This window comes from Marmota flaviventris, chromosome 2 (assembly GCF_047511675.1).
Source record: "Marmota flaviventris isolate mMarFla1 chromosome 2, mMarFla1.hap1, whole genome shotgun sequence".
In the NCBI taxonomy this organism is placed as follows: Eukaryota; Metazoa; Chordata; class Mammalia; order Rodentia; family Sciuridae; genus Marmota; species Marmota flaviventris.
Window position 1 is genome coordinate 37,628,605 of NC_092499.1, and position 25,800 is coordinate 37,654,404.

At 43.5% G+C, this 25,800-nt stretch overlaps 1 protein-coding gene and 1 long non-coding RNA gene across 4 annotated transcripts in view; one reads left to right on the forward strand and one right to left on the reverse strand.

The window, feature by feature from the left end:
- LOC139704684 (uncharacterized) lies at positions 1-22,922 on the reverse strand. 2 transcript variants are annotated; one of them, XR_011706584.1, is made up of 3 exons: positions 22,748-22,922; positions 1,249-1,430; positions 1-812 (listed from the first exon to the last, which is right to left on the reverse strand). It is a non-coding gene; the product is annotated as an uncharacterized lncRNA (long non-coding RNA). The 2 variants fall into 2 exon arrangements; XR_011706583.1 differs by having other exon boundaries at positions 1-1,430.
- Nynrin (NYN domain and retroviral integrase containing) overlaps positions 21,418-25,800 on the forward strand; it is a 20,521-nt gene continuing 16,138 nt past the window's right edge. The window contains exons 1-2 of one of the 2 annotated variants that reach the window (XM_027920151.2): positions 21,418-21,511; positions 21,653-21,867. In XM_027920151.2, coding sequence (XP_027775952.2) covers positions 21,670-21,867 — 198 coding nt within the window. In that variant the 5' untranslated portion in view covers positions 21,418-21,511; positions 21,653-21,669. Of the gene's footprint in view, positions 21,512-21,652; positions 21,868-22,950; positions 23,131-25,800 lie in introns of those variants that run through there. The other variant, XM_071607790.1, reaches the window with a different exon arrangement.

Sequence of the window (25,800 nt, forward strand, 5' to 3'; positions counted from 1 at the left end):
TTTCATTTTCAGAAATTTATTGAGCAATTACTAAGTACCAGCCTATGGGGCTTGGAGGACTTAACTTCTTGGGGCAACAGTAAGTAAACAGCATTATAATTCAACAGTTCAACTCAGTAAATATTTCTTGTACAGGGAGTACATCAGAGCTGGGGATGGGGGTCAGAGCAATTTTTATATGGGGTATAGAGGGAACAGAGAACAGAGGCACTTCATTTAGTTGTGGGGATTAGGGAACATTTAGTTGTGGGCACTAGGGACTTCTAAACTGTGACTAGAAATTGACTAAGCTAAGAGTAGGGAAAAGATAGGCCAGGAAAACTTATCGGAATAGGGGAAATCTTGGAGTAGATAGGCAATTAAGGAAGGTTAACAGATCTTGAGGGCCTGGCATGCTTGGGGAACTAAGAGGGGTCAGCATGGGAAAATTGGGGCAGGTGCAGATTTGGAAGAGGGGTGCTGTAAGAAGAGACCAGAGAAGGAAGCAGGGTCTGGATTCTGAAGGGCCCTGTAGCTTACTGGGGATTTAGCTGTCCATGGCTTGTGGGAGCGCTCCTGCTAGACCTTAAGCTGGGAGTGACACACAAGATTTGCCATAAAATTATTCCTCACATGGAGTTCATATCAGCTTCCTGTGACTTCTGCCAGGGCCGTCACCTGACCTCTGGATCCACACTGTACAGGCCTGACCCTTCTGTTTAGTAGAATCCTAATGTGGGCTGGCCTCCTGGGGTCTTTGCAAGCTGTCATTCTGGGACTCCAGGGTTATCCTCTCTTCCCAGGATCTCTACAGACATCTAGCTTCCATGAGGCTGTAGTTGGGAGAGAGAAAAGGAAGTTGGGTCCCAGCTAGGGCCAGGAAAGCCCTTCACCAGAGTTTGTCAAAAGTGTGGTTTGAGGATTACTTGTATTGGCATTACCAAGGAGGTTTGGCAGATTTTTTATTTTGTCTTTTTCTTTTTAAAGCAGACTCCTAGACCATCCCTGATCTATTCAGTTACATTCTTGAGGGGTGGGGCCAGGTATTTGCATTTTAAAGAGCACTCTACATGCTTCTTCAGCACAGAAAAGTTTAAGTAGAGTCATCTGCCAACTAAGTGTCAGATTCTAAAATAGCTTCTCTGTTTCCTTTTCTATATCTTGTCTGGACTTTCCTGGGTGGGGTGGGGTGGGGTTGCCTGGAAAAGAATTTGGGCAAGGGGAAGGGGGGCACATCTGCTGCATATTGCAACTCATCTTTCCCCTCACATGGCTCTGTCCTGGAGTCTAGGTGCAGGAGCATCTGTTCTTGGGACTTATTAAATCTCCTTCTCCGAGTGGAACTTCTGGACCTTCAAGATACTTGTGGAGTAGCACGTAGGGCTGCCTTCCAGTTGGGTTCTGGCCATTCTTGGAATGGATTCTATGATGTCTGGAAGCCTGCTGCTGGACTGAGATAGCACAGAGAAAAAGACCACAGTGAAACAACACTCATGTATATCCTGGAAATTCCAGATGCAGAAAGTGCACAGGAGAGCTGGGCACTGAGGCACTTACCTATAGTGTTGGCTACTTAGGAGGCTGAGGCAGGATGGGCAGTTGGAGCAACTTAGATAAGGAAGGAAGGAAGGAAGGAAGGGAGGGAGGGCGGGCGGGCAAGCACAGAGGTTTGACCACTTTTTTGGGGGAAATCTGTCTTAGTGGCCTCAGTGTCTGATTGACTAACCAACTCCACACAAAGTCCTACAGGGCCCCTGCTCTGTGCCAAGTCCTATGCTAGAGGATGGACCTGAGCGTCACAAAGCCTTGAACCTGAGGAGTGTACTATTCTGTCACTAGAGGGAGAGACCTTCCTGTCTGGAAATCAGGGTGCGATGCTTTGATCAGAACTTGTCTGAGAGGCAGAAATGACCTATTGCTATGGAATACTGGAAACCTGGCCCAAGTGAGAGTGTCGAAGAACATCTTATCAAGGTGGATGATTTTGAACTGGATCCCAGAGAAGGAGTGGAAGTGTTTTGAGTAAATAAGACAGATGAGAAAGAGATAAGAGAAACAGAGGGCTGTGCTTGGGACTTGAAGTGCATAAGGTCACACTTGGGATGCTTTAATTGGCTGTGTTAAGTGTGCCATGTGTTCTGTGATAATAGGAAACTATTCACTCATTTGATAAGAGCATCTTTCTACATGAGTGTGTGTGTGTGTGTGTGTGCGTGCGCGTGCGCGCGTGCGTGTGTGTGTGTGTGTGTGTGTGAGAGAGAGAGAGAGAGAGAGAGAGACAGAGACAGAGAGAGAGACAGAGAGAGAAAATGCATGCGTGTATGATTTACGATTTAGAACCTATTTGAAGATATAGTGCAGGGAGACCAGAAAGAAGGGTTTTGTAGTAATTCAGGCAAGAGAAGTCTGGGTTCTACCCACTGCTTTGCTCAGCTAAGCAGGATTAGCTAAAATGAGGGTAAGAATAGGAAAGGCCCTGGGTAGGCATCCCGGCTCGGTCATCAACAGTCTATGATCTTTAATGCATCTCCAGACCTAACTAGGCCCTAGCTGCCTTATCTGTAAATACTTACTGAGATCTTGCTAGGTATCAACTTCTGTGTAGTTTCTAGGGATAGAACACCGGATGAGACCAAAAAAAAAAAAATTCCTTTCTTCCTGGACTTCAAGTTTAATATGCTCTTCCAGAATAATGTGTAATGTCAGGATAGCACTGGGTGCTTTGAGAGCTCAGAGAAGGGCCACATAACCTGCCCTTTCCTGATGCTTGTGTATAGTGATGGTAGATCATTATGTTTGAGATGACTTGTTGGACTCATCCCTTATAGGGAGGGACAAGATGTTCTCTGAAAGGAACAAATATTCCCAGTGTCAGCATCCTAAGATGAACAGCATACAGGGTCAGGAACATAGATTTGCTTCTCAGGCCTCGGATGGAGATGGAAGAAACATCTCTCTATGCTTTTCTCTCTTGGTCCTGAACTAGAGGCGTCTAGTCAGGCCTGAGTGTAATGGAGCACCCTCTTCCACAGTGACACGGGATCCTGGCCCAGCAGGAAGCCAGGGCCAGGGTTGGGCAAGGTGACAGTTCTGTGGCTGGGACACTCCACTTCTGTGTTCCTTTGAGTTATTCCTTTTAGTCCTTCCTGAGTGTCTTCATTTCCTAGGACTATTGTAACAAAGCATCACTAACTGGGTGGTTTAAACCAAGAGAAATTTATTGTTTCATAGTTGAGGAGGCCAGAAGTATGAGATCCAGCTTCTGGTGAGAAGGGCTTCTTTTGAAGGTTTTGCAGAAGAATCTGTTCCAGGCTCTCCATCCAGCTTCTGATGGCTGTTGGCGACCCTTGGTGTTCCTTGGCTTGTTAAAGCATCACTCCAATCTCTGCCTTCGATTTCACATGGCATCCTTCCCCATGTCTCCTCTGTGCCCAAATTTCCCTCTCCTTTCTCTTATAGACCCCAGTCACTGGATTTAGGGCTCATTCTAATCCAGCATGACTATTCATCTTAACATGAATACATTTGTAAAGACTGTTTCCAAATAAGGCCACATTTACAGGTAGTGGAGATTAGGACTTGAAGATAAGTTTTTTGGGGGACTGATTCAATCCACTACACTGAGTTTTTCACAAAACTTTATCAGTCCTTCCACACACCAGTTGTGCTATGGAAAGTTAAATAAAGATATCCACATTTGGGCCTGAGTGGCACAGGGGAGAGCATTATCCTCTGACCCCAGCTTGGTGGATGTAGCCCTGATTTATGGGAGTCCTGAGGGAAAGGTGACTTCAAAGGAGGAAGGGTAGGAATTTTAAGACCAAGTCTTCAGGAGATTCTCCCTTTCCTGCTGTCTTTGAACAATCTCAGTGTTATTCTCTGGGATGCTGGTTGATTGTAGGTTTATTTAACAACTGCATTTTCAAACTGGAAGAAGTTAGCAAGATGAAACAGGAGTAAGCTACTAAAGAGAATTCTCAGTGAGCATTCATATGTTGGAAATGCTGAAGAATCTTCTAGTAAATAAGTACTTTGGACTATTTAATCAGTGCTTCCCAAACTTGACTTCATCATGAAGCTCTTTTCCATAGGACAAGAGTATACTAATTATATACTCCTGTAAAATCTATTGCCCCAAAACTTAGTGGCTTAAACAAGAAAAGTCATCTCTCAGTTTCTGGGAGTCAGAAATTTGGGTGTGGCTTGGCTGAGCAGTTTTGACTTGGTATCTTTCATGAGGCTGCAGTCACTGACAGCTTTACCAAAACAGGAGCATCTGTTCTCTAAATGTCTCATTCATGTGGCTGGAAAGTTGGTGCTGGCTCTTAACAGTACATCTCAGCTCTTTAATCTCCTGGACTTCTCCATAGGGCTACTTGAGTGTCCTCAGGACACAGCAGCTGGATTTCTCCAGCATGAGACATCCAAGAAGCTATAGTAGAAACTTTGCAACCTAGATTTAGAAGTCACATAGTACCTCCTCCACTATATCCTGTTGGTGTTGCCAGCCCTGGTTCAGTGTGGCAACACCAGAAGGTGAGGGTAATATGAGGCCATCGAGAAGGCTGAGTGCCACAAATTTGACTGTTCATTCGTTTAGCAAATGTTGACTAGTGCCTCTTATGTGCCAGGCATTGTTCTAGATACTGAGAATACAGCAATCAGCACAACATACACATCCCTATCCTCATGGAGCTCATTCTAGTGTCACCTCACTTAACATCTGTTTGAGATAATTTAGAAAATGCTGCTTCACAGGGATTTAGATCATTAAGTGAGTATTATGAATATAGAATGATAAATGCTTAGATGAGAGAACTCACATTACCAAGGGAACCAGGGCTCCTAGGACTAGGCTTAGGGGATGGTCAGGGATGATTTCCCGGAATAGGTAACTATATAGTAAGTCAAGCAAAGGAGGAGTAGTGATGAGGAAAGAGTGTTTCAGGAAGACTGGACAGCATGTACCACACCCCAAAGCTTGATATATTTGGGGAACTGAAAGTGGTTAAGTATGCCAGGAACAGAGCGTGTGTGTGTGTGTGTGTGTGTGTGTGTGTGTGTGAGAGAGAGAGAGAGAGAGAGAGAGAGAGAGAGAGAGAGAGAAATGGATAGATAGATGGATGTGGGGAAGTGAAGTGTTGAAAGAGGATACTAGATTCAGTGATATGTGGTGGGAGTGAAGGGACAGAAAAAAGTCAGTAATAAGAGTCCATGTTTCTGGCTTAGGTAGCACATGGGTGGGTAGAGAGAGGTGGTGCCAACCACAGTGATTGTGTAGAAAGAGGGGAATGGAGAGAAGAGAGGTTTATGAGGTTTATAAGATGAAAAAGTTTTCATGCTGAGGATGAGCTGCTTTTGGGGTTTCCAATTAGCAATTCTTCAACTGCTTTAGTAGAGTTGAACAAACCAGGAAATAAATTGTAGCTATTTTTCACTGTTTAGAGAAAAGCAGAGGACCTGAAGCCCAGGAAAGAGAGATGCAGACACCACACCTATAGAGAGGACAATTAAGTACCTAAGATTATCTGAGCTCACCGAGTGTGTGATCCAGAGAATGAGAAAGCTCAGAGCACCAACATGAGGAAGAGACATATTTAAGGGGTGACGAGAGAGAGAAGATGCCACAAAAGAGGATAGCTCATCTAGGGAGGTAGGAGGAAAACTAGGAGTGTGTGGGTAATGGGAAATTAGGGAAGGAGGAGGGAGGGACACATACAGATGGTAATTAGCTAGTGGTTGTAGACTTGATGAGGATTGTCTGGGACAGGTAAAAATAGAGTGATGAGAGATTGAAATGTGAGGAATTGAGACTTCCAAAGAGAAAAATATTTTTAAGAAATTGGTTCTTGGAAACATCATCAGTGTACTGTTATTGTAATATCCTCAGTGTCCAGTTTTTAGACAATGGGGAATGGTTAAATAAGTTTTAGTACCTTGACATGGAAGAAAATTATCCAGCTATTTAAAATGATGATGCCCTCATAAAAAATGACATGGTTTCTTTTAAGAAGAAAGCTTATTTCAGGAGGAAGAAGAAAATATATGGAAAATGAACTGTTAAAGATACTTAAGGAATGTATCAATAGCTTAGCCATTTTTTTCTTTTCTTTTTGGTATAGGGGGTTGAATCCAGGAGCACTTAACTACTGAACCACATTCCCAGCCCCTTTATATATATATTTAAATATTTTTCTTTAATTGTATATGGATACAATGTCTTTATTTTATTTATTTTTAGGTGTTGCTGAGGATCGGACTCAGTGCTTCACACATGCTAGGCAAGCACTCTACCACTGAGCTACAACCCCAGACCCCTTTTTTATATTTTATTTAGAGAGAGGGTATACACTGAGTTGCTTATGGCCTTGCTAAGATGCTGAGGCTGGCTTTGAACTCACAATCCTCCTGCTTCAGCTTCCCTAGCTGCTCAGATTATAGGAATGTGCCACCGTGCCCAGATAGCAATGGCTGATGGTATTGTCTGGTAAGCTTATGTTTAATGTTTTATTCTTGTAACATTAAACATAGGCTTACCAGACAATACCATCAGCAATATCTCCTTTAGATATTTTCCCCAGTTAATCAAGAATTTACACTCACACAGAAGATTGTTCTCAAAGATTTATAGATTTATAGTTTTACTCACAATCACTGAAAACTAAAAACAATCAAGATGTTCTTCTGTTAATAAGCATAAAACCTGTGGTATATCCATATAATGGAACATTACTTAGCAATAAAAAATGAATAGATTTGCTGGGCATGGAGGCACACACCTATAATCCCAGTTACTTGGAAGGCCGATTCAGGAAGATCATGAGTTTAAGTCCAGCCTCAGCAACTTAGCAAGACCCTGTCTCTAAATAAAATAAAAAGGGCTGGAGATGTAGCTTGGAGGTAGAATGCTTCTGGTTTCAACCCCCAGTACCACACACACACACACACACACACACACACACACACATACACACACAAATGAACTATTGAATCATAAAAACAAAATAGATACATTAAATATGGAAATATCCAGGATTGAATGGTCACAATTGGTGGTTTTATTATATGTCATTCTTGAAAAGGGAAAATGATAGAAAATAGATCAGTGGTTTTTCAGGGAAGTAGTTAGGGAACAGTAAGTGGTTGACCACAAATGGACAGCACATGGGAACTTGTAGGGCAATAGATCAGTTCTGTAAGGTACCAGAGTAATGAACACAAGACTAAGAAACTGTTGAAACCCACAGAACTCTATAAAGACTGAACTTAACAGTATATAGAATCATTCAATTCCAGGATAAAATTAACATTTAACATATGTAACATGTGAATCTAACTATACCACATATATGGAACTATATATATGGCTGATGGTATTGTCTGGTGGGAGGAGTTGAAATAAATAATTTTGGAAGACAATGTTTTAACCAGTTACTGTAGGAATAAAGACTCATAAGTAAACAATTGTAAATTTGTCCTGGGTTATAGGTAGTGATAATGAAATTACTTTACGTGTATACTGGTGTTGAATAAATAAGTAGGTAAATTGTATACAATGGGAGGCAAGTTTCTCACTGTCAGAGAAAGAGGGAGGTTGTTATGGTGGTGGGATGGGGAGGCTAGAAGGAAACCTGTGTAGCTGGTTTTGAGTTGTAGACATCAGTATGAGCTCATGTTCTCTTTAAATACAGACATACGCACATGGTATTATATGTGTAATAGATTTAAATAGACACAGATCTGTATACATAGATTTATAATCCACAGATTCTATATATGTGGGTGTATGTGTGTATATGCACATTCAAACAGATGCAGAGATAAATATAGATATGTTGTACTCTGTGTGTGTGTGTGTGTGTATTTAGTTTTGCTAGCTTTGTCTGCCATGAGGGCCTGATATAAGTGTCACGCTCCATTAGCATCAGGCACACTTAACACTTCAGACCTTGGTTTCCCAATAAAATGGACTAAGCTTCCTTGGAAAAGTGGCTAATTCGTGAACTGGGGCAGTGCTATGGTTTGGATATGGTTTAGGTGTGTTTCCCAAAGCTCATGTGTTAGAGACTTGGTCCTCAGTGTGGGTGATGTGGAATCTTTTAGAAGTGGGTCCTAGTGGGACGCTCTCAACGGGGTACATGTCCTCTAATGGGACTGTGGGGCCCAACCTTTCTGATCTCCTGTTTCAAGGCCTGCCCTCTCAAGTGTGTTGTTACCATGAGGTCTTACCAGAGGCTGGACCAGCTGATCTTGGACTTTAGACCTCCCAAACTATAAGCTAAATGAACTTGTTTCTTTACAAAACTATTTCATAATAGTAACAAAAGATGGACTACTAGAGGCAGGGAACATACAAGATGATCCTGAAGCAACTTGAAGTACCATAAAATAAGAAAATACTAAAAAAAGAAAAAAAAAAGGGGAGGGGAGCATATAAAAAGGCCACATGAGCCAAAATGAAGGAGCTCCCAATGGCCAAGCTGAAACAATTAAAGCAGTGTAATAAACAATAATAATATTGAATTATAACTCTAAGAATAAAATAGATGTTTATAAATCCATATGGATATAAATAAATGATTAAATACATAACTAAATGGGGGAGGAGGGACAAATCTTCCTTGCAGAAGAATTCAGAAGTCAATGTAGAAGGCATGAAGGAAGTAGAAAATCACTGTTAGGCCATCACAATCATGATTGCTATAAGCAAGATTCATTGATGAATACTAGATCAGTAAATAAAGCTTTAAGGAAGAACAGGATATTTGAAAAACCCTCAACCGTCTACCTTACACCTACTACTTACTGGGTGATTTTAACACACTGCATAAATTATTTGATACCCCTTTCTCCAGGAGGTGAAAATTAATTTCTCTTGCTTCTCATAAACAGAGTATGGGAAGGGAATATATCAAATTTTCAGTACAGAAACCTCACAAACGGTGCCTTACTGAGATAGATGGTCAAGGTTAACATCATGGGCAATGAGTTATGCTGACATCACGTGCCTCCTGATGTGCCTTAATGAGAAGGGCACATCACCTCTGTGGCCCTCTTCCCCAAATCCATAACCTTAGTCTTTTCATGAAAAAAACATCAGACAAACCCCACCTGGGGGGACATTCTATTAAACACCTAACCCCGAATCTTGAAAAGCATTGGGATTTTAGCTTTTGTTATGTGAGAAGATCTGAGTATACATCTCTGTTGAAGGGAAGCAGCCCACAAGAGAGAGAAGCTGGGGCTCTGGCAGGGGGCAGGGCAAGCCGTTCTAAAGCCTTGGATCTGTGACACTAGCCCCACGTCTGCTGTGCACAGACCTTCGCCTGGGAGGGTGCAGCCCTGTGTTTGTTTGCACGTGTCGTGTCACAGGATGCAGAGTTTTCGCAGCACAGTAAATCTCCTTGGTTTCTTTCCTTCCCTCCAGCCAGGCAGTTGCTGGCGGCGGCAGGGGAATCTGGAGGGGAGAGACCCCTTCTTCCCAGTGGGACCTGGCTCAGCTTCAAGTCCTGCTTGGTGGGTTCCTGTGCTGGGTGTTGCCCCTCTCCCCCTAGACTGCCTCAGAGGTTATCACCCAGATAGGTGCTAGGAAGGTGACTGACACCAGGCGGCAGCAGTGACAAGGTGGAGGAGGGGTAGGCAGTGAAACAGCATCTGAGAAACATGAGAAAAAGAAACTCTCTGTTCCTGTGTGAACTTCACAGTCCATGTCATGTCCTCCTGCATTTTCTCAGACCACCCACGCAGAGTGGTTCCTCTTTCTCAGAATCATTAGTCTTTTGGCCCTTAATAAGCATAGATTTGCATCATTAATTGTATTTTTAGGGAAGTCTCCCGGTTTCCTCTGCTAGTTTCAAAGTCCTGAAGAGCAGAGGCAGGGCTTATGACTCTTTGTACCTCCTTGTGCAGCTAATCACAAAAGCTGCCACTGTTGTGATGCACAGTAGGGGAGTGCTTTACGTGTTCTGACTGAAATGCTGCCAGTCCAAAGCAAGACTAAGGCAGTGGCAGAAGGACATAACACTTAAGGAAGATTCACTCTGTTCCAGCCACCTCAACAAGCCCTTTACATCCATAGCTCATTTCATTTAATTGTCTCCCAAAGATCTTGGGCAGTTGGTCTCCAAGATGAGGAAACTGAGGCACAGAGGACTTAAGTAAAGTCTGGAGTCACACAGTTTGCTAAGGACAGAACTGGGATTTGAAGCCCTATCTCCTAACTCCAGGTTCAATGACCCCTTTCACCACATTGCAGCTGATTCCTTATCACATGGGTGAAATCAAATTAAAAGTAAACATCCAGAGCAGCCTTCAAATGAGGCAGTCAGACAGCCCAGAGAATGAACTTCAGACTTTTAATCAAAGGTCCTAGGATTCATGCTTCTGTTTGGATACTGTTTATTTTCCCTCTTGGGGTTGCCAGATACAGGATAACCAATTCCAACCACCCAGGCCTTACCTAAAAAGATTGAGTGAGAGAAGGGGAATAGTGACTGGGTGTATGTAGAATAGGGGTAGAATTTGCTTTTAGTCTCCACTGACCCCTTCCCCAGCTCCATTCTTTAGTTTTTTTTTTTAAAGGATATTGCTCAGCCTTGGAGAGAAGTCTACTTTGCCTATTGTCTCCCCTGGTGGCAAAGGGCAGAGGAAGAGAAAGGGCCACAGACTTGACCTGCCCTGGTACCTGGCCACTCCCCCACTCCCTGGCTATGAAGATGAACCAAGTGTTGAGACACTTTATAACTGCTACATGTGTGATGGAATAGAACATAAAAGGTTTTTCAAGGCAGAGGAGATAAATTTCAATTCCATTTTGGGTTGTTTTTGTATTGTTTTCTTTATTCTGAAAATTCTATCACATCCTGACTTAACATCCCATTAGCTACTGCTCATAGTCTTGCCTGGTTTGGTAGTTTCCCAATTTGGGGTGGATCTTATTATACCTCACTTCGTGTCTACATCAGGAACCCCCATGGTCTCTTGGATGCTGTATTTGGTTAGGATGACCTTCTCTTTTTCTTCTCAGATCTAGCCCACTGTCACCAAAATTCCCATCTACTCAATTAGCCATCCATTTTGTCATTCAATTAGAACTACTAATTAATTGAACAGACTGTCTTTTTATGAGGATTTGTGGTTGTTTAACTTCATGTGTCCACTTGACTGGGCCAAGGATGCCCAGATAGCTGCTAAAATGTTTCTGGGTGCCTCTATTTGTGAGGGTGTATCTGGAAGAGATTAACATTTGAATCAAGAGAGTGGCTAATGAAAATCTGCTCTCATCAATGTGGGTGGCCATAACCTAATCCATGGAGGACCTGAAAAGAACAAAAGGGGAAGGTAGAGCAAATTCTCTGTTTCAGCCAGGACCCACCTTCTTCTGCCCTCAGACATCAGAGCTCCTGGTTCTTGATTCTTGGAACTTGGCCTGTATGACACCACTGGCTTTCCTGGTTCTCCAGCTTGCAGATGGGAGATCATGGGACTGCTTAGTCTCCATAATGACGTGTGCTGATTCCCATGAAAAGTTTCAGTAGCTGCCTCTCTCTCTCTCTTTCTCCCTCTCATCTCTATCTTCTATTGATTTTGGTTTTTGGAGAACTCTAATACAGGATTATAGAACTGCAGGGGGAAATATTGATCTCTGTTGGCATCAGAAAGGCATGTGAGTCAATCTCCTATCCTTAAAGATGTTGTCGCTTGTCCTCAGTGTCATGTGGCTACATTAGTTTGTTCACAAAGGATTTATTCAATATTAAGTTACCAGCCAATGATAGGCACTGGGGATACGAAAATCAATAAGATCACTTCCTGTCCTCGAGGGGTTCACACTTGAGAGGTAACTAGCTGGCCATGTGAGGCATTTGTTTGGTTGTCAAGGTGTTTTAATGATTTATCTGTTATTTATTGCTATGTAATAAGTCATCTCAACTCAGTGGCTTAACACAATAATGACTGACTTTTCCTCACAGTTTTGTGTTTTTTTCCTGGTGGTTCTTTTCTGATATCACCTGGGCACACTCGTTCAGCTGCATTCACTGGGCAGCTATTTGGTCCTAGCTTCCACATCAGAGGCCTCAGCTGGGTCAGCTGGTAAGGCTGACTGGGATGACTTTGCTTTTCTGTGACTATGTGACCTCTTTCACATAGGGTCTCATCCTCTTTCGAGCTATCCTGGGCTCCTTTTACATGAAGACAGAGAATTCTGAGAGGGTCAAAACCAAAGCTGCAAGGTCTCTTGGGGTCTTGGTTCAAAGTTGCAAATATTACTCCCTATGAGTGTGCAGAATCATAGACTTCACTTGAGGGGAATCAGCAACATCACATTGCAAAGGGTGTACACACAGGGATGGAAGGAATGTGTGGCCATGTTTTGCAGTCTACTATAGTTGTTAACTTGAAAACAAAATTAGATTTCTAATACATATCAGGTTTATTCTGTTTTCCTTAAAAATGGGGACACATGGCAACAAACCTCTGGAGCTGAGTCGTTGCTGGCCCATTTAGACTGGACATTTCACTTCTAGCTCATCACAGAACCCAATACTCTTTAAAAGAAGTTGAGATTTTTAGTTTGGATGTATGTCAGAACTGATATTCAATTGCCATCACCAAACGGGCTCTATGGATGATGGTATTGGAAAACCACTGCTGGAGTTATTGAATATGTTTGAGAAATACAGAGAAAGTGATGCTTTTCAATTAACCAGGGTCTAGATTCAGGGTGGATGGGATGAGGAAGATGGGTGGCTATCAGACCAGTTTAAATGTTGTTTTGCACTTCGCTGGGCAAGGGTGATGTCTGTGGCACCTTGACCAAATAAACTTCCAAAGATGAGGACAGATTTCTTGTCAGACAAGGAGAATCTGCCAGAGAACTAGTGAACCTCTCACGCACAACAATTATCCAATGGTGCCACTTTCCTCTGAGAAACTGTATAGGCTCCCCATACCTGTGAGTCTCAGTGTTAATTCCTTGCTATATTAAGAACAAACAAGAAGGCCCTAATGCAAGCTGTTGACTGGTTGATAATGACATGTCAATGTTGGTTTACCTATGGTAACAAAAGTATCACAATGGAGCAGGTTGTGAGAGTCCAGGAAGCAGCACCCGTGCTGGGGCAGAAGGCATATGCAACCCAGCTTGGCTGTGGACATAAAACTACTCTAAAAATAAAGTCTGTGGGGCTGGGAGGGGCATTTGTGAGGTAAATTTAGGAAACACAGGTAAACAAAGTTTTTTTTTTAACTGCAGGACTTAATAGCACCACTTTACATTTATAACACTTAATGCAGTTATAATGAAATAATTACATACTCACTATCATTTCAACTCCAGATATAGGCTCTGTCAGAGCAGTGCCCACAATAGAGATTGGCACATGCTTGGCACTCAGTACATAGATATTCACCCCAAAAGTCCTTTCTACTCATCCTCAAAGCCCCAGTCCAGCACCCATAGTACTTTTACAAATTGGGCCTTATGGTTTTTTGCACCAACTATCTAAAGAACACTGTTGCCTCATAGCAGTAAATAGGGAGCAAATATAGGAGCCATTAGGATCCTCTGATGTCCTGGGCAGCCAGGAAGTAGATCTTTATGAGCCTGACCTTAGGCTTGTTCTAGGAAGGGCTAGAAATATGCAAGGGCAGAAGCAAGGCAGAAATCACTGAATTAATGTGATGTCAGGGACAGAGACATTCATTGTCAGTGCAGGCCAAGAAAAATAGTAATTCTAAAGTCATAATGATGGTGTCTATTTCAGAAATGAGTCCTGGAGAGGTGAAAATAGTACCTTTATGTTAGTTAAAACTTTTTTTTTCTCCCCCCATTGTTGGGGATGGAACTCAGGACCTGGTGCACACTGGGCATGCACTCTACCACTGAATTACATCCCTAGCCCTTTTTAATTTTTGTTCTGAGACAGGGTCTTGTTAAGTTGCCTGTGCTGCCTCAAACTTATGATCCTCCTGCCTTAGCCTCTAAGTAGCTGGAATTATAGCATGCAACACCATGCCCAGCTGGTTAGAACTTTTATTAATAGCAAAAGACAGAGTTTCCTCTTCAAGGATTGGCATATTTGTGTTAGTATTTAAAAATTAAAATATTTAAAAATTATAAAGGCAGTACCTGCTTATCAAAAAAATTTAAAAAAGAAAAAATGGAAAGGACTCTGAAGCAAGAAAATCATGCCATATGTCTTGTCATCATTATATTTTTTGGCTTCATAATTTCCCAATGTATAGGCGCATAGTAACAATGGAGAACAACCTGAGTGTGCATAGCCTTTAATACATCAATTCTTGTAGAAACCTGTTCCCTGAAAACACTTGCGCTAGTGTGAAAGATTGTATTATAAGACTGTCCATAGTGAGTCGAGATAAATCTGTTAATTTGTGATGTAATTGAGGAGAGATGACGCCAATACTTAGGTATAGGAAATTCTGACTTTGATGACTTTGTAGAGACCATTATCATATAGTGCATTTGTCTTTCCTACTTTTGCCAGGTGCAGTGGCTCATGTCTGTAATTTCAGCAATTTAGGAGGCCAAGGCCAGAGGATTGCAAGTTCAAGGCCAGCCAGGGCAATTTAGTGAGCCTGCCTCAAAATAAGAAATAAAAAGGGCTGGGGATATAACCCCAGTATTGGAGTATCCCTGGGTTCAATTCTTAGTACTGGGGAAAAAATGAAAAATTTCCCTTTAGGAAGACAAACAAGGGATTATCTGGCTACCTGTGAACTGGACCTCTGAGCTCTAAGCAAATAGGAAGGGCACTTCTGACAGTAGTTTTCTTTCTTCTCTTTTTCTTTTTAAATTAAAGGTAGAAGTTTGCCTGGTTTTCTGCATGTTTCTTTTAATTTTTGTAAAAAACATAGGCAAATCAAATTAAATTACATATTTTTAAAAAAATTTTTTTATAAAATATACCATAAATACCCTAAACCCAGAAAAATAGAATGGTACTTAAAAAATTATTAATTGCATGACAAGCAGTTTGTGACCCCTACCTTTGTGTGGCCATCCCAGGTGAGGTAGTACAGTGGGCAGTTAAAGATATTTCTGAAAAGCATTTCAGCACAGGTTGGCAAGCAGTAACTTAACTGTGCCTGGAGGTTACTGCAGGCCACATGAGTACATTCCACTAAACCTACAGTTAATGAGTCTCAACATACCTTTTCTTTTGGGGCTGGGGATATAGCTTATTGATAGAGTGCTTGCCGTGCATGCACAAGGCCCTGGTTTCAATCCTCAGCACCACACAAAATAATAATAATAATAATAATAATAATAATAATAATAATACCTTCCCTTTTACAAAGTCCCCCAAATGCCCACTGCTGCTCCAGTGCCACTAGACGCAAGGGGAGCTATGACAGGGGAACTCAGAAAGGAAAGATTTAGTGGTCTTAAAAAAAAAAGAGAACTATGGTTAAAAAAATTATTATTATTACCATCATTTAAAATTTTTTTTGTAGTTGTAGATGGACAGCATGCCTTTATTTCATTTGTTTATTTTTATGTGGTGCTAAGGATTGAACCTAGTGCCTCACACGTGCTAGGCAAGCACTCTGCCTCTGAGCTACAACCCCAGCCCTTATTATTATTATTATTTTGCAAATTAACAACAACAAACCCAGGATCATGCACCCCACTGGGGCCCCTCCCAGGACTTTGGCAGGGACCTGTGCAAGAGAGGGCCCTGCAGCTTCAGCTTTCTTAATGACACTGTCACTATGCCTATGGGTGTGAGTGCTGGGTGCTGGGTGGTGGCGGGGCAGCCAGCAGCTGGACAGTTCCCTCCAGTCCTCCTTCCTTGCACTTGACTTCCTCAAATTCACCTATATATGTTTTGGAGCTACTTCCCTATTAGCATGAAGAGAGAGCCTAAATCTATTCTCTACTTTTTCTGAATGATGGCATTCCATTGTATGCACACTGGCATTTAGATCATTTTCTATCCTCTATAACTATGCTGAAAAGAACATTCTTGTTCAGATTTTTTTTTTTTTTAAGTTTTGTAGTAGGGATTCACCCCAGGGGCACTGTACCATTGACCTGCATTCCCAGACATTTTACTTTTTTATTTAAAGACAGTGTCTGCTAAATTGCCAAGGATGGTCTTGAACCTGTGATACTCCTACCTCAGCCTACTGAGTCACTGAGATTACAGGCATGTGCCTGGCTCAGATGTATTTTAGCACTGGTGAGAATATGTCTATAAAATAAATTCTTAGAAGTGTGATTGCTGGGTCATAGAGGATGTCTAGTTAAAATTTTGAAAGATATTGTCAACTGCTGTCTTTGGAGGTTGGGAGAACATGTCAGCAGGAATGAGAATGGTTAAGACTGTGTGTTAGAAAATGTTGCTGATTCTTGCCACTCTGTAGGTGAAAAATAATATCTTGCTAACGTTTTAACTTGTGTTTCTGTTATTAAGGGAAAAGTAGAGCAACTTTTCATATTTTAGAAGTGAGTGTGAGAGAGAACTTTTTTTTTTCCAGAGCTGGGGATTGAACCCAGAGCCTTGCACATATTAAGCAAGTACTACCACTGAGCTGCATCCCCAGCATCACAGCCCTATCTTTCCCCTGCTTTTTTTTTTTTTTTTCCACACTGGCTTTATTCTTTGTCCATCTTACTATTGAGTTAGTCTTTTTTAAATTTATTTGTAAGAGTTGTTCAGACATTAAGAAAATTTGTCTATTATATAATTGACAAATATATTTTCCCAGTTTGTCATTTGTCTGTTGATTCTGTTTATGATGTTTATATTCCCATGGGAAAATTCTGTTTACATAACTGAATGTGAAATAACATGATCTTTGACTTATGATAGTTCCACTTGTGATTTTTTTGATGTTGTGATAGTGCAAAAATATTATGCATTAATTAGAAACCGTATTTCAAAATTTGATTTTTATCCTGGCTAGCGATATGTGTGGTACAATACTCTCTCATAGTGATATGAGCAAGATCATGAGGGCAAACAACCGACTCTATCATAAACTGTGTTGCTAAGCTATATGTTCAGTAGGTTAGGTGCATTCAGTACACTTTTGGCTTATGATATTTTCAATTTATATGGACTTATTGTGATGTAACTTCATTATAAGTGAAGGAGCATCAATAGTTGGGTGTGGTGGGACCTGCAGCTCAGGAGGCTGAGGCAGGAGGATCACAAGTTCAAGGCCAGCCTCAGCAAGTTAGTGAGGCCCTAAGCAGTGAGACCCTGTCTCTAAATAAAATATAAAAAGGGCTGGTGAATGTGGCTCAGTGGTTAAGTGTACCTGAGTTCAATTTTCAGTATTTAAAAAAAAAAAAAAGAGCATCAGTATAAAAAGTCCCTCATGATTTGTTGTAGTACTTTTATGATTTCATTTTTAAGTATTTACCCTTCAGGAATTTGTTTTGGTATGTTGTCAGGTATGGCTATTTTATTTTATCTCAGAAGGCTATAGCCATCAAGATAATTTATTGTAAAATATATCATTATCTCCAGTGATTGAAAGATCATCTTTGCCATTATACATTTAAGTCTATCGTTGGTCTTATTTTCTAGATTTTTGAGTCTGTTTCATTAAAACAGTCTGTCTATTCATGAACCAGCTGTTCACAGTAGTTTTTTTTAATGTTTTGATTTTGGATGTCTAGCCTCCAGAACTGTGAGAGAATAAACTTCTGTTGTTGTAAGCCAGTCTGTGATAATTTGTTACAGCAGTATAACAGGAAACTCTATCAGGAAACAGATTCAGTGGTAAAGCTACGTTCTGAATGGATATGCAGAGATATTCATCTCTGTTGTTAAGAGTATTTGTGAGGAGAAGTGGAGAGGTTGTCCATATAACTCAATAGCCTGTGGGATGTTAAGGGATGAAGGGGTGAGCTTTGTGTTCTGTGTACTCTTCACTCTCTCCACTGTCTGTGTCCAGGAGGCTGACCTCCTAGGACTGCCCCCACCCAACTTCTTGCCATTTGCTTCTTCTTGGGTTTGGCCAATGCCAAGCATTAGCAAGTAATTGGAAGGTGGCTCCCTCCACATGGGGTCCTAGGTACATATCTATGCCTAAACTCCTAGCTCTGGTCTTGTGACCTTCTGCAGATTCAGTTCTTGTTATTGGTTGGCTGCAGCACCCATTCTTGTCTTTTCCCTTTCAAATCTCCAGATGGTAAGAGCTTCCCACTGATACTAGCCCCAGAACACCACACCAGTCTCTTACTCATTTTCCCCAACTCTGCCCACATCCCCTCAAAAGACCTATACTTTAAACTTCCTTCAGAACTCCCTTTTGAACATACCAGGTGTTTCTACCCAGATCTTAATCAATCTGGGGGAACCACCATTTTGAGTGACATACAAAGCAGTAACTCCAGCCTCCTGGGCTCTTGCTTCCACCTGCTCATTTGGAATCAACTTAACAATCCTGACAATTAAGGGAAGCCACTTCTGCTCTGATGGGAGTCCGAGCCCCCTAGGAATGAAAGCTGCTCAGGAACTATGGAAATCTAGGAGAAGCCTGTCTTCTTTTCTGGGTTACTCCCACATAAATTCCCAAGCAGGGCTGCCTGTATCCCAGGGGTTTCCACCCCATCCAGGAACTTAGATAGGTGTGAACCTGAACTGCTAGGTATTTGAGTGACAGAACTGCTCCTCCCTCTGGAGCTTTAGAGGGATAGGATCATTCACCCCATCAAGCTTACAGGGCAGGCACCTCCTTTAATTGAGATGAGCTTTCTCCTTGGAGGCCTCTCATTTCTCATTTTAAACAGACTCCTGGCAGGGTGAGCTCCCTGTTGCCAGACATGCCTAGACATATCTAATTCTACTTACACTTGGGCTGGGATCCTTCTAGACAATGTTGGGAAGGTAGATTTGGCCCTTGCTGCAGAAGGCCTCTAATCAAACAAGTTTTAACCTAATATTGTAGTTCAAAAATCACTGAATGGAATATATTTGAGCTGGGGAGAGACTTGGATCAAAAATTGTTAAAGAGTTTAGCTTCTTGCTTTCCCTCTAGCTAAGAGGTGCCCAGAGAGGTGCCATCAAGGCACTCTCTACCTGTTTTATTTCCAGTAGAGTATTTATCATTCCCTGAAATCACACTGTTTCCTTTTTCTTCCTTTCCCTAATTCCATAAGGGCAAGGAGATACTCTGAGGGCCTGGCTCTTAGTAGATAATCAATAAACAGGTGTTGAAATTGTTGAATCAGGGGATTGAGGCTGTAGCTCAGTGGTAAAGTGCTTGCCTTGCATATGTGAGGCACTAGGTTCAATCCTCAGTACCACATAAAAATAAATAAAGATACTGTGTGTTTATCTACAACTAAATAAATATTAAAAAAAAAAGAAATTGTTGAATCAACTTGGTGTAATGAATGAATGCAGATGAGGAAGCCTGGAGCAGGCAAGGGATACAGTGACTTGTTTAAGGGTTCACAACTCATTACTGGCAAAACTGGGTGAAAACCAGGCTCTCTGGCCATATTCACTGCATATACATGAACAGGCAGGAGGTGGGGGTGAGTTTGTAGAAAGGGTGAGGAAAGGAGGAGGGGATTTCTGGGAAGTTATGATGATTATGGACCAGACTTGAGATAGGGAAGAAGAGACAACATCTAGGAAAGGAAAATTAATACTTGTTGGGCACCTACTCTGTGCTAGGCACTATGCCAGATGCTTTACCTGTGTGGTGTGATTTATACCTCTGCTGTAGGAATCATTATCCCCATTTATTTAAATTTTCTTTTTTAGTTGTAGATGAACACAATATCTTTATTTATTCATTTTTATGTGGTGCTGAGGATCGAACCCAGTGCCTCACACATGCAAGGCAAGCGCTCTACCACTGAGCCCCAGGCCCAGCCCCATTATCCCCATTTTTATAAACTAAGGAAACAGAGGCACAAGAGTTTAATTTGCCTTCTTTTACCCATTTATGAAGTATCTAATGCCTAAGTTTGACCTCTTCCCTTCTTCCACATGGCCTTATTGGACATAGGATTAAATCTGGGGGTTTTCCTTAATGATGGCCACTGTGCCTGGGAAGTGGGAAGGGGAATACAAGAATGAAGCATTCATTCAGAGGAGCAGGGTGTGTGGCTCTTATCTTGGTTAGGAGAGAAACAGAAGCACAATAAGGCAGGGCCTCTTTGACACAGAGCACAGTTAGGGATGGGAAGGGTAGAGAGCATTAGAGATCAACCCTAAGGTTCTTTGCCACTTGAGAGGCAAGACCAGGAGTCAGTTAGCTAGAGCTAACACAGATCACCTTTTCCCTCTCTGAGTTCCAATCTGGGGACCAGAACTGGGGGTGGGGTGTGGTGGGCTAATTCAAGTCCCAACTAGGAGTAGCCTAAGCTCCTCCCCAGTCCCAGTTGGGCCCCTTGCCTGTACAGACACATAGATAGCCCTGCAGCCCAGATGTTCCAGGGCAGGCCTAATTTAAAATCCACGTTGCTTTGTCCCCATAGGCACACTTGTGCCTATCTGACCCTGGCTCTTGATTTTGGTTTGGAAAGTAAGTTCTCTGTGTTCCAAATGCAGACCCTGCCTCCACATCACTGGGTTCTTGTCAGGGCACAGGTCTGTATAAGGTATTCTTTGTGCCTGTGGGACCTGAGTTTTGAAGGTGGCCCCCAGTCCAGGTCTAGTCCCAGACCACTTATGTCAGCTGGCTGGCAGGCCGCTGTAGGTCAAGGGTGAAAGGAGACCTCGGGAGGTTATGCTACCAATCAGATCCTCCCTGTCACTCCCCTCACAGCATAACTCATACTTGCTAAAAAGGGCTTTCATAAACAACTCAAGTCTGAAAACTCCGGCAGCTCCCCCTGCCCCTCTAGCCCTAGGGGGCTTCAGGAGGCTCTGGGCTGTCCGCCAGCCCCAGGCTGGCCCATTCTTGAGTGGGGGTGGGGAGTCAGTGCTATTCCCCTTTCCTTCCTGCTTGGTCTCCAGCCCAGAGTTTCCTCAGTCCCCAGCCTCCCGGGGCTCCCCACCCTGAACTCCCTTAACCCTTTCCTCCACGGGAAGGGTGGCTGCAGTGCCTGTTCTCTGTGGAAGCCTGGGTGGCCCTGGGGGTAGAGGGGAGGAGGTAGCCCAGTTTCAAATCTCAAGAAAGGGTCCTTTAGACCAACTCTTCCCTCCTCTTTCCTTCCACAAGGGAAAGGGGAATGTGGAAGGAAATTAACTTTGACCCCTGGATTCTGGCTCTGGGCCCCAAACTAGGATTGAAGGCAGAGGTTTTCAGGACCCTCCCCGCCCCCTTCCTCCCGTCCTCTCTCTCCCTCCCTCCCTCCCTCCCTCGGCTTCCCGCGCCCCTTTAAGCGACCCAGCAGACAGAGAGTTTATCCAGAAGGGACTGGCAGAGTGGTGGAGGGGGAAAGCGGAGGGGAGGGGGCGGGGGGAGGAGGGAAGGGCGGCGGGAGCCTGGCCGGTCCCACCCCCAGCTACAACCCCTGGCAGGAAGAGCCTGTCGCTGGAGCAGCCGCAGAGAGGGACGGAGTTCGGGAGGGCGGGCGTCTGAGCGGTGGCGGGTGGGTCCCAGGGCTTGGAAGGCCGAGGCGGTGGCGGGGGGCGCGCCGCAGGGAGGGGGCGTGGCTTAGGTTCCTCGGGCTGGGGGCTGGGGCGCCTCCGGTGCTGGGACCCCGGTGACACTGTCGTTTCCCTCTTTCTAGGGAAGGGTTGAGCAGCCATGCTCTTGTCTGGGGGTGACCCCCCGACTCAGGAATGGTTCATGGTGCAGACAAAATCGAAGCCTCGGGTGCAGAGGCAGCGGCTGCAAGTGCAGCGCATCTTCAGGGTCAAGCTGAACGCCTTCCAGAGCCGCCCCGACACCCCCTATTTCTGGCTGCAACTTGAGGGGCCCCGGGAGAACACCGGCAAAGCCAAGGTAAACAGCTTCTCTCCACGCCCCACCCGTCCCATCCAGCCAGATCCCTTCCTCCCCCACCCAGGGGAGAGGTGGTCCTCAGAGGTCTCCAGACCTAGGTCGGGCAGTTTGGCTTGCAGGTAATGGGCCATCTTCCAGTCTCTCCAGATCTGCAGCCCTGGCTCTTTCCCCATCCGCCTCTTCCCTCTAGTTCCTTCTTTCTTTTCTACCCCACCCCTCTCTTGCGTGTCACTTCTGTTCCTCAAGTGTGCTGGGAGAGCCGGCATGGTGTGACTCCTCACAGGCCTTCCCTGACCAGGTTCCAGCGTTCACTACCCTGCTTTTCCATCTGGGGAGCAATTTAAGGCTCTGCATTTTTGTGGCCTCTGCAACACACCTCTTTGTTCTCCACCAAGACCCTGGAAGGCCTACATTCCTGTCTCCTTAAATACTTGGGGTGCCCTGGGATTGCTGGAACTAAAGGGGGCCCTTCCAGATACTTTTGGAGCATTGTTGGCATTTTACAGATCAGACATTGGGAATCAGAGGTCAAGGGGCCTGCCGGAGTCCTCAGGGTCAAGTAGGTGTGGGATGGTGGGGGTTAGACCAGAACACAGGACTCTGGTTTCCCTGGTTCATACTCTGGTGTCCCAGGCAGCCTCTTGTAGGGCTCAGGGTGATATGTAACTGCTCTGGGACACTAAACCTTGGGGGTGGGAGGGGATTGGGAGAACTGCGGGCATTTGAATGAAAGCGGCTGCTGTGTGGGGTTGGATGTAGGACAGGCCAGGTCACAGCTTGTCTCTCTTGCAGTCTCCCTGGCTTCTCTCACAAGTTTCTCCTCTCCTTTCCCATCCTGTGATTGTGGCCAATGTCTCCTTCTTTACTCAGATTCTCTTACCTTATCTCATCCTGGTAGGACTGTTACCTGCTCCCTTTGCTTCAGATCACCTCCCAGCAGACACCCACACCTGCATGCAAGTGGGTCTTTCCCAATAACCAATTAGTCAAGGCTTTGGGTAGGGAAGGCCCAAAGCAGTCAGCTGGAGGGCAGGCAGGCTGAGAAGTTCCTCCCTCTGCCCCTTGGTTGAGCTGCTGTGTCAGCAGTTCTTCCAATTTAGACAGAGGTGCTGGGGGAAGAGAAGGTTTTCAATTCTGACAGTGGTACTGGGGGAGGGGAAGGTTTTTTCAAGACCCAGGTGCTGGAAAAGGGGATGGATGTCTGCCCCAACAACAGATGTGCAGGAGCCCCTGAGAGTAAGAAGTTTTGGAAGCTGGGATGGGGTAGGTTAACAAGAGAAGTTTGGGTTCCTAATCTTTTTTGTTACTTTGAAATACACAGCTCACCCTTTTATGGGGTTGCACTTTCTGAGAAGCTGTGTTCCCTTCTGCTTGCTTAAATCCTGGGTTGGCTTCTCCAGGCCTGTCAGCTCTAGCTCTCACTGCTTCCTCAGGGTTCTTTGGGCCATAGGTTCTAACATCCCAGACTGTCACTCCAAAACCATGTTAAATGAATCCAGTGGCTCCCTTAACCACCCTCCCTTTGCAAGGCACTGTTGAAGGTGAGAATGTAGTGTGGATAACTCTCTTCTTTACTGCACAGATGAGTGGAGAAGAAACTCTGGGGGAAGGAGAACAGAGAAGACGGGGAGGATAAGATTTTGTCTTAAGGGTTAGGAGATCTGGGTTTGATGTGCTGTCACCATATTATAGCCAGATAGAGGAGTGTGGTGCAGAGAATTTGAGTTCCGGTTTGCTATCTCCTCATTGAGCTACCTGGTCAAATAATATGCTCCCTTTGAGCCCTTTTCATTATCTATTTAACAGAATATAACACCCACTTCATGAAGTAGTTGTGAGTGTCACCTGAAATAATGTGTGCAAAATGAATTGTTCAAAATGCAAAATGCAGAGAGCTATGGAGATATATGTCATGTATTAACTAGCTGTAAAACTGAGCAAGTCCTTTTCCCTTCCTGGGTCTTTGTCTCCTTTGTAAAGTGAGAGGCTTGTGTTAAATACTGTATGAATGTTTCTCAAGTGTAAGGATGTCTTGTGATTTCCACAGGGAGATGGTGTGGCTGACCCCAATCCCAACTGCAGAGATGTGAAATTTTGACTTTGATAATGACCTTCCTGTACATAAGCCAACTGGTGTAGAGGACTTGTGAGACTGGAGGTTGCAGGATAGGGAGGGGTTGTGGGAGTGTGGATCTTGTCTGGGTCTGAGTGGAGGAGGGGTCAAGAAGTATATAGGATCATCTGGAGAAGGGCCTGGCCAGGGTGTGTTTTTACATTTTGTGCACTTGGGTTTCCAGGAAAATCTCTAAACTTGAGTGCCTTTAATTTTTTTTTTTTTTTTTTAGTAGTGGAATTTAGAAAATATCAACGATGTTGCTGTAATCACATTTCCAGGCAGCAAAACAAACGCTGGGGAGGCCTGATTTCTCTTGGGTGAAATCAACAAGTGGAGAGGAGAGTTTTAATAATGTTTAGAAGAACCCAAGGACAAGCCCCTTTGCCCTCCTTGGCAATAATGTGAGGATGGGTTGGTGGCAGAGAAGAAAAGTGGCATGTTTGCTTCTTTCCTTTTTAGGAGAGAATGGAGGGAGGTGGTGGGGAGCCCAAAGACCCCGGTAGTAGTAGAGGTGACTTTTGGAGGTGGTTCTAGAACTGCAGGACAGCATGAGGCTTGCCAACTCTGACTTGGTCATCAGATGATAGTTGATCTGTCCTGGTTCCATACTGTGAGCAGAACCATGGAAGTTGTTGGGGTCAGGGGAGTGCTGGACTTGGCTCCTACTGACCCGTGGTCAAAATCTCAGGAACTTGGTAAGCCAGTGGAGGAGTATTTACAGCCATGGAGGGAGTATCTAACCATGGACATTGGCAAATGTACAAATCAGAGCTCACCCCCAGCTGATTGGGCAACATTTACCAGCACACCTGAGTTGTGAGCAACTAATTCCTCTTTTTCTTTAAAGTTATTTTTTTAATCAAATAATATGTATTTAAAAAATCCAATAATTTGAAAAATATTTTACAAAGAACCTAGTGACTGCTCTGTCCATCCCAACTCCCTCTTTGGTGCCCTTTCCCATAGACATATCTGCTCTGGCATTTATGCATCTCCACTTCCTTTAAAAAAAAAAAGGACATAAACAAATAAACAATGTCATATTTTTACCAATTTTAGATGTTTTTATTTTTACTTCCAATTATTGCATGTGAGGATTTAATTCCCTTACACTGCATTCCCTTTATCTTCCCAATACAGTTGTTTCATTTTTTTCTCAAATCGATACTTACTATTTGCCTCCTTTTACCTATGCCCATATCATTCATATGTATGCATTGAAGTATATTATTTTTACTTTTGGGTTTCCCTGAAATTAAGAACTCCTTGTTTTTCAATTTGTTTGTTTTTCTTTGTGCCTATTACTAATTCTTACAAGGTGTTTTTTTTTCAAGGTAAATGTGTTAGTAAGGTTTCCATCACTGTGACAAAATACCTGATATAATCAACTTACAAGGAGGAAATATTTATTTTGGCTCATAGTTTTAGAGGTTTCCATTCATAGTTGCTTTGCCCTATCGCTTTGGACCTTTGGCAGTGCGGTACATCATGTTGGGAGCACATGGTGGAGATAGCTTGTTTTCCTCATGGTGACTGTGAAGCAAAGATAGAGAATGGTGGGGTCCTAATGTTGTCCTCAAGGGCATACTCCCAATGACTTCACTTCCTTCTCCTAGGCCTCACCACCCAGAAGTTCAACCACCTCCTAACAGCTTCCAAGATGAGGACCAAGCCTTTAAAACATGGCCCTTTGGGGGACATTAGATATAGATCCAATCTATAGCAGTCAATCTATCCATTCAAGGTATTCATCTAATTCCATTTTTTTTTTTTAACATCCTTGGGTTGGCAGCCTGTCATACTGAGACTTCAGTGTA